Raw genomic sequence first — 13,416 nt, forward strand, 5'->3', positions numbered from 1 at the left:
ATATATATACTATAAAAAGAAAAAAAAGAAAATTATTGGCTCAACTTTAAAAGAAATTTGGTCAGGCCCCCAGTGGCTTGGTGGATAGAGCAGGTGCCTCATGTACAGAGGCTGTTTCTTTGCCGCAGTGGCCGTCGGTTCAATTCCAGCCTTGGCCCTCTGCTGCATGTTGCCCCCCCCCCTCTCTGTCTCTCCCCCCTTCATGCTTGACCTTTCCTATCCATTTACAGGCATAAAAAGCCTCAAAAAACAATCTTTAAAAAAAAAAGAAAGAAAGAAATTTGTTGGTGAAAACACTTTCATTTCAACATTGGGGTTTTTGGGATCTTCCCTCATGAAATTCTGAGCATCATGCTTGATTTTCTGTGTTTGGGTGAATTTGTATGCAGTAATTTGTCTTATGCAACAGTACATGGTGGAAATTTCTTAAATTTTGTCAGTGAAATGTTTTTTTATTGGGGGGAGGTCAATCCACCCTTGAAACAGGTGATTTGAAATTCAGTTGTCACTAAAACCATTGCATTTGTTGCATTGTGCCATTCTCAGAACATTTTTAGAACCAATAAATTGCTAGCCCAGATTTAGTGAGAATTGATATATTAAAACCAAAGGTCAATACCAAACAAACACAGTTATTAGTGAAACGTTAGCACAGTCTCTCATCCACTGTTGGAAAAAGTGAGCCACGTCTGTGTGGATGCGGAGAGTCTGTTGAATGTGAAAGCATCTTTCTTTTGAATTATCTGATAATGATCATTTTTTTTCTGACACTATCATTTTCACCTCATTCTGCATGTCATGGATGTCACAACTGTCGACCACAGAGGAACGGTTTCAGAGAGGCCTTCATTTCTGAATGCATCTAAATATAAGCAGCAGGTCAGACACTCGCTGCTGTTATTTTGGTTTGTTCTCTGCTGCACTTTCTGTCATCCATTTTCCGTGTTGCTAATGTAGAAAGAGGAAGTGAGAGGGAGGTGCTGAAAGCCCCGAGTGCTACATGCTCCACAGCACTCTGAGAAGGGGAAGTGTAAGCACCAGCAAAGTTCACTCAACAAGTCTGAAAACTTTATTCTCCCAAACAGGTAAGAACAGAACTTTATTTGTTATCTTTGTCTCTTAATCACGTCTGCTTTTAGTAAAGATGTGTTATATAGGCTGTTATCCTTTGCTTTCTTACCTTTCTTCCTCATTATAAAAAAATGTGTTGATGTTTTATCTACAGAGAATTCTTGTAAAAAAAATGGAGACCCTTTGAGAAATTTGAGAGTAAAAAACAAAAGATTTTATTTCCCATTTCAGAGTATCAACTTTGTCTACTTTCAAAAACATGTTAAAAATGGGGGGGGGGGGGGGGGCATTAGTAGACTAGTAGAAATTAGTAGATTCAGGAAATTATTAAAAAAAAAAAAAAAAAAAACAAGGAAAAATCTTATTTATGATGATTGTAGTTACAATTACAATTTCCTTGTTTTCTTTTAATTTTTAATTTTTCTTTTAATGTTTCTTTAATTTAAAAAAAAAATGTCTATTTATTCAGGTAATTTTCTTGTAGTTTTTATTCATTTTTTTGCCAGGTTTTGTGTCACTTTTTTCATTGGTCATTGCCTTCTTTCCATGTTGTTTTTTAAGAAATCAAAAAAAATAAAAAGCTAGTGAAAAATTGTATTTGTAATTATGGTAATTACATGTTTAAAATAATATTACCATTTTTTTCATAATCATCTCACTTTATTATATTTTAACTGTCTTTCAATTTTGAACTTTCTTCTCTTCTTTTTACATAAATATTTTGTTAGCTAAGTTTTAATTGTTAAGTACTTTTCCACTACTTTTGACCAGTTTCTTGCTATTTTTTTGGTCTTTTTTTTAATTGTTTTTTTTTTTTTTTTTTTTTTTTTTTTCAAATCAAGCCAGTTCGCTCAGGTTTCAGAGGGTTAATCTAGGGTCTTAAATGGCAATCAGATGTTCTTTTACACAGAATAATACATTTCATATGTTAAGGGAACTTGCGGTATTTTTTCCGCAGTGCACCAAATCCCTGTGATGTCATCAACAAACATCAACTGTCACGTATCATGTCATGTTTGATAAATGTAAAATGCATCTGAAATGCACTGTGCTTGTAAACTGACAGGAAACACAGGAAGTGAGGTGTGACAGCGACTCTCCCCTGCAGTGTGACCATGACACATATCACACTTACATAACCACAAACAAGCAAACAGGAAGCCTAAATAATATGATTTTGAGTGCAGATCAGATGATATGAGGTCAAATGTTCATATGAGATCAAATCTGATCATGTGTGTGTGTGTTTGTATGTGTTTGTGGCTGCAGGTCTAATCCGAGGTGTTGCAGGATGGCTCAAGGCTGCCTCAAGTGTTTAAAGTACACCATGTGTTTTGCCAACTTCCTTTGTTTCGTACGTATATCTCAGTCAGCCAGCATCCCAGTCAGAGGTCATTACAGTGCATGTTGTTTGTGTCTGTTTCTGAACCAGGGGCACTTCTACAGCTGTCAGGTGCACGGGAGAACTTCTGTAAAATATACATTCGGATTTAAAAAATATAGAGTGTGTGAACGCTAGCAAACAAGCTGTCATGGCAGTCTACAGGAATGGTCTGAGGGATTTTTTGTGTTACCAAAATTTGCATCTTGACCCTTTGAAATGTGGATGGACATCAGTTTTTCATGGACAAAGACCTGTTCAAACACATGTGAAGGACAGTGCCCACACTAGAAAATAAACAGAATATTCATGTAAAAAAAAAAACAGGAGAGAGAAAAAGAATAATTTAATTTTTAACATTTAACAAAATGTGAAAAATTAAATAAAAATTAAAAAAAGGGATAGAATTTCCAAAAACTATGATTTTAAATATTTTTTTCAGAATATATATATATATATATATATATATATATGTATGTTTCTCAAAAATTCATAAAAATGTCATTGTATAGTATTAAAACATTAAAACGTCATAGGAAAGTCTGTCACTCAAAAATCAGCAAAAGTAATCAAAAACCTCATCGTACGGTATGTTACTCAAAAAAGAAAAAAAATGTCATAATATAGCATGTTGCTCAAAATTCATCAAAAGGTTATAATATAGTATGTCACTCAAAAATCATCAAAAACATCATAGTATAGTATTTCACTAAAAAATCATAAAAACTCATCAAAAATGTAACAGTATAGTATGAAGGAGGCAAAGACACACACCCCTGTCTACATCAGTGGAGCTGAGGTGGAGCAGGTGAACAGCTGTAGGTTCCTTGGAATTTACCATCACTGAGAACCTGTCTGGTCATCACACATCAGCACCCAGGTTAAAAAAGCACAGAAAAGGCTCTTTCTTAAACTATGTTTAAGAAAAATGACAATAAAGTTACCTTGTACCTTGTTCCTTGTAGTATCATCAATCATTGTCAGCGTCATAGTATAGTATGTCCCTCAAAAAACATTAAAAATCATCAAAAAAGTCATAGAATAGTATGTCACTTGAAAATGATTAAAAATCATCAAAAGCATCATAGTATAGTATGTCGCTCAAAAATAATCAAAATCGTTATAAGATAGCATGTCAGTCAAAACTCATCAAAAACTGTCATATTATGGTACGTGGCTTCAAAGTCATCAAAAATCCTCAAAAACATCATAGTATAGTATGTCGATCAAAAATCATTAAAAATATCATAAACGTCATACTGAGTGAAAGATTGTCACTCAAAAATAATCCAAAGTAATCAAAACCTCGTTGTATAGTATGTCATTCAAAAAGGATTAAAAATCTTCAAAAAGGTCAAAGTATAGTATTTCTGTATTCGACAATCATGAAAAAGATCATACTATAATATGTCGCTCAAAAATCATGAAAAACGGTATAGTATAGTATGTCACTAAAAAAATAATCAAAAACGTCATAACATATTATGTCGCTCAAAAATAATGTTACAGGTTACAGAAGGCATATATATATATATATATATATATATATATATATATATATACTGTATTTAGTATGTCACTCAAAAATTCACAAAAATATCATAGCATAGTATGTCGTTAAAAAACCTTAAAAATCATCAAAAACATCAATGTATACTATCTTATACAAAAAATTATAAAAACTTCATCAAAGAATAAAAAAATAAAAAGGTAAATAAAAAAAAAAAAAATAAAAAAAATAAAAAGGTCATAATATACTACATAGTTCAAAAAGTAATAAAAATTGTCTCTCAAAAATGGATGAAAATGTCATAGTATAGTATGTCACTGTAAAAACTCATAAAAACATCATAGTATTGTACGTCATTGAAAAATTTAAAGAAACATGGAGTATAGTAGTAAGTATAGTATGTTGTCACTGTGGTGCTGATCAGTGGACAGACTGCTTGATGAAGATTTCGGGTGTGTATCTTGAAGCTGACAGCTGTGTGTTACTCCTGTCAGATCTGTGGTGTGGCGGTGCTCAGCTTCGGTGCTTACCTGATGGTGAACTTCAGGATGGCCGCGCTCACCCCGACACTGACCAAGTTCAACGTAGCCAACATGCTGCTGGTCAGCGGCATCGTCATCACCTGCGTGTCCTTCCTGGGCTTCCTGGGTGCTCTGAAGGAGAACCGCTGCCTCCTCCTGACGGTACCTAACACACACACACACACACACCAAAAAACCCTAACCCTAACACTAACCCAACAACAAATACAATACAATAGAACACAACACACACACACACACACACACACTGTCTCTGGATTTTAGTGAAATACTTTGTCGATGCTGTGAACACATTTATCTCATTTTCATTGGGGAATGGATATCTTAAAACCAGGACCGATGAGACCAAAACATATCTGAAAGGCTCATTTGGGTGAACCGGTCATTTAACTCTTTGAAACCTGAGTGCATTGACTTCATTTCTTTCCAACTATTACAGAGTGACGAGCTACTTAAGAAATGGCCAAAACTAACGAAGAAATACCTAAAAACAATTACGAGAAAATTATTGGAAAATAAGTAAAAAAAGTTAAAAAAACAAAAAACAAAAAACAAACAAACAAACAAACAAAAAAGACCTCAAGAAAATGTTAATTAAATATTATCTTTTCCTTTTTCGTAAGATGATTTGAATATATGATTATAAGAATTATTTTCTGGACCTTTTTCAGCTAATTTTCAGATCATTTTCTTGTCACTTTTTTACCTTTTTTCTCTTTTTTTTTTAACAGATGCCTTTCACAGTCATTTTAACCTCTAAAACCTGAGAAAAAAAAGCACAGAAAAAAGAGCAACCTAGCAAGAAATACCTGCAAACTGAGTGCAGCACAAGAGAACTGATCCAGGTGTTAAGGGTTAAAGCCATAAAAAGCCACAAAAAAATGTCTACAGCTACAACGTCACAGTGTCAAAAAATCTTTTCATATTTTATGAAATTCATTCACAATATATCCAGATCCAACTGCCTTCTAGTGCATTGTTAGATGAGGCCTAATGCTATGGCCCCATTTTTGGATATGTTGTCATGTTTTCTGTGTGTTTTGTCATGTGTTCTTCAGTGTTTTCTAAAATGTTTTTCTGATATATTTAGTGTTTTCTGAAATGTTTTTTTCTAAAAAGTTTTAGTGTTTTCTGTATAGTTATTTTGATTTTGGATATGTTGTTTTAAACCCTCAGGGCCACCATAATTATCAGCATGTTAACATTGTCCTGTCCGTGTTTAGATGCAGATGTTAGCATAATTAACACAGAGAGGCTAAGGAAAAATGTGTTGGTCAGTTGGTCAAAGTTAAAGCAGGAAGTTAAGAAAATAAGACCCATTTTGCAATGAAAAGCATTCTCCCATAAGTTCTGTCTGTATAATATTGCACTGTCTGATATTTGATTGTGTCTCAAAGAGTACAAATGTTACAAGCTGTTGCGTTGACAGTTTTTCCTGCTGCTGTTCTTCCTGATGCTGGTGGAGCTGACTGCAGCGTGCCTGCTGCTCATGTATGAGACCGAGGTAAGCTCACATCCATCACCGCTCACACTGTGCTGCGTTCATAAACGAAATCATAAACACATCTGCTCTATATGTAATCTGCAAATATCCCCCCACTGTTTAGATTTCTTCTCTGTTGAAAGACGATCTCATCAATGGTTTGGAAAAGGCCAAAGAAAAGGAAAAGGAAAAAGGGAATTCAACGAGTGCGATCACCACTGAGTGGGACGTGGTTCAGAAGCAGGTGAGTTGATCAGCTCTTCACACAGTGTGGTGACACAAATGAGTGGATGTGGTGAAGTGTGGTGAAATAATAAGATGTTCCTTCCTGGCTAGCAGGGAACTTTCCCACAACATTGGCTAAAAATAACACACCGATTGCAATAATGTTTCTAAGAAAACATTTTAATCTAATGTTCAAAGAAGGTTTTAAGGATTTTTATCATTTTAAATAATGTCACTATAGGGTTAAATGCTGACTAAGACGTTTTCACTGCAACATTCAGAGGATGTTTAGCTGATGTTGAGAGGTGACAGATCATAGGATGCTCTTTTACAAAAACATTCCCACAGTATTGCATGAGAACAAAGGGAGAACATTTTCAAAGCAACATTCAGAAAACGTTATTGAGGACTTTTTTTAAAAGATGAAAACATTATGTAATGTGATATATTAACAATAAAAAAAAACAAATTAAACATCTGTCTATCTATATGTACAGTATATGTATATCTATATCTATCTATCTATCTATACACACAAACACACACACACACACACACACACATATATATATACATATAGGGATTTTTATAGAGAATGTTACCCCAACTTTAAGAGTGACATTCTGTGAACTAAAACAAAACTTGTTCCTGCATACGTGCTAAACATTGCATTGATTGCACTGTACAATTCTAAGAACGTTTTAAGAACTAAAACTTAATAGCTGGGTTTCCTCTAAATAACCTGTTTCAGCTTGCGTGCTGTGGAGTGAACGGAACAGCAGACTGGGGGGGCAAAGTGCCTGAATCCTGCTGCGTGAAGGACTGTGGCACCCGAGAGCCACAGCACGCAAAGGAGGTAGACACCCTGTGAACAGCTTGTAGATGTTTTTGAAAAATCCGATAGAAACCTTATCGTTGTATCTGACTGGTGGTTTCTATTCTCTGACTGCAGGGCTGTCTGGAAAAGTTGAAGAAGTTGTTTGAGGAAAATTTCCTGACCACTGGGATTTCTGTCATTGTGCTCTGCATTATCGAGGTAAACTGATACTGATGCTGCTCATATTTCTCTCTCTCTTTCTCTTTCCTCTTTGCAATTACTGTAATTTAATAGTTATTTACAACATTTATTGCACGTCTGTCCATCCTGGAAGAGGGATCCTTCCTCAGTGGTCCTTCCTGAGGTTTCTACCTGGGAAAAAAACTTCCTCATAGGAAATCTAAGAATATTTTTGGTTGCAATTTATGTTAAGATGCAAATTATATCTGATCTCATACAAAAGGCTACAGAAAAATATGGAAGCCCACAGTACTTGTGTTGGCCTATTTGTGAATACAACTTAACGTTCACATTATTTTGAAAGGAAATCAGGATTATGTGAATTTTTTTTAACCTTTTTTAGCTAATGCAACAACAGAGCATTTTTTTAAAAGCTGTTTTTAAGTCACAAAAGAAAAAATAATTCAGATTACACTTAGAAAATGGAAAATTTTCCCTCTTAGGGCTTCCATATATTTGAGAGCACTATATAGTGTTAAACTTTACACTAAACAAAATTCTGCACTAAGAAGAACCAATGTGTAGTGCCTTTGTAGCAGCTAGGGAACAATTTCAGATATAATTAATAGGAACAACTCCTAAGTCCCCCAAAAATAGCATTTCATCATCAGCGGTTCCCTCGTCTCAGTGTCAGTGGGTCTTTTAGAATGGGCTTTTGGTTAGAAGTCTGAAATGAGGTCTGTGCTTTATCACAAGCTGAAGAGACGTTCATGCTTTGTTCTATGACATATAATACATGAGTAAATACCCCACTGTGAACTCTGAAGCTTTTATGTGTCTAAGAAAAGTTGTTGTGGCTAAATTAGAATATAAAACAGCATCATGCCAAACCATGTCCAACGCGGCTTTACAGCACGTAATGGCCGCGACGCAACAGCAGTTTAGTTCATTTATAGCTTAACGCTAGCTTTTTACTTCTGTCAGTTACAATTAGGCTTAAAAATCCTGAAACTGGTCATTTGCGAAGATTATCTTTCTGAATAAACGTGTAAGTATCATACACATTTCAAGTGACACACCAAAGTGGCCAAAAATACAATTTCAGTGTTATATCTATATTTAAAATTAAACTTATGAGCTCAACTCATCATTCTTTTTTTTTTTTTTTATAAATGAACTATTTTGTGACATCAAAATAAAACAGACCGTTGTGAAATAATCTTGACTCTAAAGCCCACATTTTTGTGTTTGTGTCAAAAATGCATGACTTTTTAAACAAAAAAAAATTGATTTTTAGGATTTTACGTTTAGAAACAGTTATGGAGATGTATAAATACTTTTGACTTTTTTTTACTTTCTGTAACAAAGACCATACACCACGGAGGGTGGAAGCAGGAGAAGTCACAGTCTCATGACGTAACGAGTGTGGTGCAGCACATGCGCAGTGAAATCTGGTGTACCCCACTTGTTACGTCATTTGAGACTGTGACTTCTGCTTCCACCATCCTTGCCAGGCACCAAGTTTATCTGTTCTGTTTTATAATTTTTTATTTTATTGAATTTTTTACGTTTGTCAACAGGTGTTGGGGATGTGTTTTGCCATGACGCTCTTCTGCCACATCAGTCGATCTGGACTGGGCTACAAGTTATAAAAAGTATTCTCTACAACATTGCTCGTTTATCCATGTTTTGAAGTTTTGTACCTTTAAAGAAATCAAATGTGCAGATGGCTTTTTTTTTTAAGATCAGAAAATGTTTTTGTGAGGACAATATTGTGATTGTATTAATCTTTGTTTTATCATGACCAAAAATATTTTGAAACTATTTTTTTTTCTTTTACTAGAAAATGAAACAGAGTGTTTTAGACAAGACATCTCTGATCTCTGGCCTTCCGTAATTGCAGGAGATTGAACTATGTAAAATGCTATTTCAGTCTGAGCTGTGTGAAATGACAATGCTAAACTCCTCGATACTGTCCGTTTTCTGAAGGGAATGATGGTGAAAGCAGCCGTTCATGTAAAATATATTTCATATCCACTGTAACTTTCTTTCACAAGCTTTTCAAACTTAACAAGTTATGGAAATTCCATACTATACCAATAAAATATTGTTTACAGTACTGACACTGCACTGTTTCCTCCATTTTGACTAGCTTCATGTTGTCAGATGATCAGCATTTCCTGTCTCTTGCTTGCACTTCACTGATCTGTGGTGGAGCAGAAATGTAACCACTTCCTCTTTTGACCCTGTTTAACCATCAGCTGGTTCCTCCAAAAACTGACAGTCTGAAACTTGTTTTTCTAAATCTCATAATATAAGAGGCGGTGAAACCATGTGAATAAATGTTTTGGCTTGGCTTGATTCTTTAAAAAGCATGGGATAAAGGCAAGGCAATAAAAAACAACCCCAAATATTTGCAAGAATTTAGGAAAAACCACACAAAATTTACTGAAAATTTGTCAAAAAAAAAAAAAGCAAAGAAAAACCAAGAGGAGAATAAAGAAAAAAAGGAAAGTACTGTGAAAAAGTGATTAAAATAACTATAATGCTATGTAAAATAACTATAAATCTGTAATTATTATTGTGATAAAACTAGAAACAGTACATTTTTCCCCTAGCTTTTAAAAAAATATATTTTTCAGCTTGAACTTTATGAAACATTTCTTCACGTTTTTGAAACCAATGACACTAATTTACTCCAGTTTCAAAGGTTTAAATACTTGTGAAAGGCATCTGAAAGAAGCACAAGAAAAAAAAGATGCTGCTCAGGGTTTCAGAGGGTTAAACTTTCAAGAAATTTTTAGAAATTTTGTCTTGAAACTGCCACATTTGATCTTTTTTGTCTTTTAAAAAGACAATGAGGCAGAAGACTGAAAAAAAGCAAGAGTAGGTAACAGATGAATGTATTTATTTAAAGAATAAATCCTGCATCAATATTTTAAGACAAAAAGAAACAACAAACTAAAAAAATACTAAGATTTCCTTTACACTTTAAAATAATTTTGTTCTTTTTGAAACCATCACACAAAAAATAGACAAGTACAATTTTTGTAATTAAAAAATGTAACTGTACACAGCAGAATATACCATTTATTGCAAACTGAACACCCCTGACACCTCGGAAACTATAAACACAAGTATTGCATTTCACCTAGAGATATGAAAAGACATTAAAACTACTCTGATACAGCTCTCTCACCCTCTTCTTCTCTGAAACAAACAGCGGTGTGAAGTCTGGTTTTCCCATCCCCAGTGCCCCCTGGAAGTCTCCAGGAGCAGCACAGTATCTCGTATGTGTCATGAAACCCTTCAGGTCCATTTTTAATGGATTTCCAGTAACTGTGGCACCTGGTCCCTCTTTGGGAGACACCACACTCACACCAAACTGAACCACAATTATACAACACGCTTTCTGAACGGGGAAATAATGAGCCCTCCACTACAGAGGCGATGCACTTGTGACATTGATTCACAGGAAACCTGGTCCATTATGGAAATTTTTAAAAAAGACATTCTGTCCTGGCTTCTGCTGAAAGGTTATAAAAAGCATCTCATAGAAAAGCTGGGCTTCTGTCACTCAGCAGCCTGACGCCTAGAAGCTACACTTAAATATCACAGGACAGGCTCACGTTTAACACGAAGCCAACCGCATTACAAGCTACTTTTACAGTATTCTGAAGTGTTGCTGTTAACAAATGCTATCGTAGTGAAACCCTATCAACAAAATGCTGCTAAAAAGTTTGATACCTAGTTTGTGCTCAAGATGTTTCAAAGACAAGCCGCTACAATTGCCCCAGCAGGAGACAGTAACAGGATCAGTCGTGTGGAGGAGCAGACAGTACCGTGCCTAAAAGAACATTCTTGGTAGAGAGAGCGCCCCGGCCAGCGATGAACGTTTCAAAGAGCGATGATGTCTCTGTAAACATTTAATCCGCCTCAAAGAGCCGCAAAGACATCAATAAATAAAGGAAAGACACAAAGTCTCTCCCAACCCTGGTTCACAAATCCCCACCCAGACCCCCGCTGGTAAAGCCAATGTCCCCTCGACCACCATAGAACTGGAATGAGTAAGAACAGTAAGGGTACCCAGCCCCTATTTTCACAACATTAAAATATCAAGGTTTATGTCTCATCTGCTGCCAGCTCAGGAACTTACAATATACAGAGAAGCAAGGCCAGTTCACAGAACACCGAACACAACCCACAACATCATCCTCACCGCGGCTGCTGGTCCATCTACACTCAATGGGACACTAAAAACCATACAACTCATTTGTATCATAAACATGACAGTTCCAACATTACTTATTACGCCAGAGAGCAAAGTAGGAATCACTGCAGCTGGGGAAGGAGCGGGCGAATAATATACATGGTGACAGGATGGTTAACAGGATGATTCAGGGAACTTCAAGGATAGGTCAAGACTTTTTCTAAGTCTCTAACTACAATTCTTACATGCCACATGAAAAACGTAGTGATTTGTCATTCCTCCTCTCCACGCAGGCCGTGATGTGATATCACAGAGAGACACAGGACAAAATCCACAGTCCTTCAGTGCAGAAATGTTCCACAATTAAACCAAAGCTGATATGAAGCTTCTGTTGTGTTGGTGGTCAAGTATTTGCTCCTGATGGTCAAATTTGGATTCACTGTTTTGTCCAAGGTTACACGTATTAAAGGTTGGGGACATTTGGGTGACAGTCAGAGTCAGACCACCCCTTACTCCTCCACAGCTCCAACCTCTCATCCAAATATGCTCACTTCTGGCTCTAAAAAAACTACTAAAACTCAAAGCCAAAGCCAAAGAAGTAGACCACAAACCAATGGGTGGTGTCATGGTGGCTTTGTCCATTTTTTATATATATTCTAAAGATAAAGTGTTATTAAGATTAAACTGGATTTTGTCCAACATTTTTTACAGTGTGGTCATGAGAAGGGGATCACATCACAGTATGAGGAGAAGGAATGATTACAGTAACCAGAAACTCAAGCTATATGGCATGAAAGCATCGTATTGGGATAGACATGAAATATATCCAAACCTATCCTTTAATTATTGCTAAACTCTGTTATTTCTTTCCTTAGAATTAACTCTTTCCACCCAGCTCATTTGCTGCAAACTGAGCCAAACTGTGGGCCCGCTAGGTGCTGTTGACCAAGTGGAATAAGGTCTTAGTCGGTGGCACAGGAGACTGAACGTACTGACTGGAACCTGTACTCAACCTGAGAGGAACACCCTGCTGACAGGGCCCTTTCAGACACAATGGGACCTAAACTGTGCTTGCTACTGGGTTGTGCACACAGCACATGCAGTGGATTCATATTGAGCGGTGTGCTGGTGTGGTGAGTACAGTATTGCTGCTGTCCTATTGTGTCTAAAAGAGCCAATAAACAGACAACTGTGTGATTTAAGGAGGAGCAAAAGGTTCTGTACACCATTAAAACTGCAAGCTAAATTCTGTACATCAACTGTACCAAATCTGGTAGTGGTGCTGGAGAGAAAGCCTTGAGAAATATAGTTCTTTCCACTAGTGTCACAGATCACAGAGGAGGCCAAGAGGAGCAGCCCCAGAGACGGTTCAAGTAAAGGAAGGCCCCCCGCATCTGTTGATGGGTCCACATTGGTGTACAGAGCTTTTGCTTGGGATTTGGTTTATAATCCCAAAGAGGTCTCAGCCTGTTCCAAAAACCCTACAAATACCATGATGCATTTTGTACTGAACAGGAGCAGTGTTTCATTAAGGACTACATTCCTGTTAATGAGGCACGGGTCGAAATCACACATTTTGAGGAGCACTGCGATGTTAGCCAGCCCAAAAAAACTGACCTCCAAAAACACAACAAACACCAGACCCCGACACAGATCCACCGTCATGAGTGAGGAATGCCTCTATGCAGCTGGAGCCTTAACTTTAAAGGAATCATTCACTACAAAATAATCAGGTGTATTTTGATTACTCAGCCCGTGTTTCCTTGAATTTTATAAAGAAAATTCTTGATGAATTGAGGTCATGCTGTTTAACAACAGCAAATATTTATCAAAATATCCTTTATATAAACAGTTTTCTCAACGCAACACATAGTGAGTAACTGATATACAATCGATCATTTTGGGGGGCAGAATAATTCCTTTAACCACATCTAATTGTTGCACCAGGCAGCTCTTTTTGCGCGTTGTTTTGAAAGTTGATATACATCTACATGTAC

General features: G+C 36.2%; 1 protein-coding gene across 1 annotated transcript; it reads left to right on the forward strand.

Annotated features, from left to right (window-relative positions):
* The first annotated feature begins 981 nt into the window (after window positions 1-981).
* LOC121944650 (leukocyte surface antigen CD53-like) lies at window positions 982-9,334 on the forward strand. The gene is made up of 8 exons (XM_042488513.1): window positions 982-1,085; window positions 2,341-2,425; window positions 4,457-4,645; window positions 5,934-6,008; window positions 6,112-6,231; window positions 6,964-7,068; window positions 7,165-7,248; window positions 8,790-9,334. Exons 2-8 carry the CDS (start codon window positions 2,363-2,365, stop codon window positions 8,859-8,861), a joined length of 708 nt encoding a protein of 235 aa, XP_042344447.1. The 5' UTR covers window positions 982-1,085; window positions 2,341-2,362; the 3' UTR covers window positions 8,862-9,334.
* Window positions 9,335-13,416: the final 4,082 nt, after the last annotated feature.

Source organism: Plectropomus leopardus, chromosome 6, assembly GCF_008729295.1.
Source record: "Plectropomus leopardus isolate mb chromosome 6, YSFRI_Pleo_2.0, whole genome shotgun sequence".
Classification (NCBI taxonomy): domain Eukaryota; kingdom Metazoa; phylum Chordata; class Actinopteri; order Perciformes; family Serranidae; genus Plectropomus; species Plectropomus leopardus.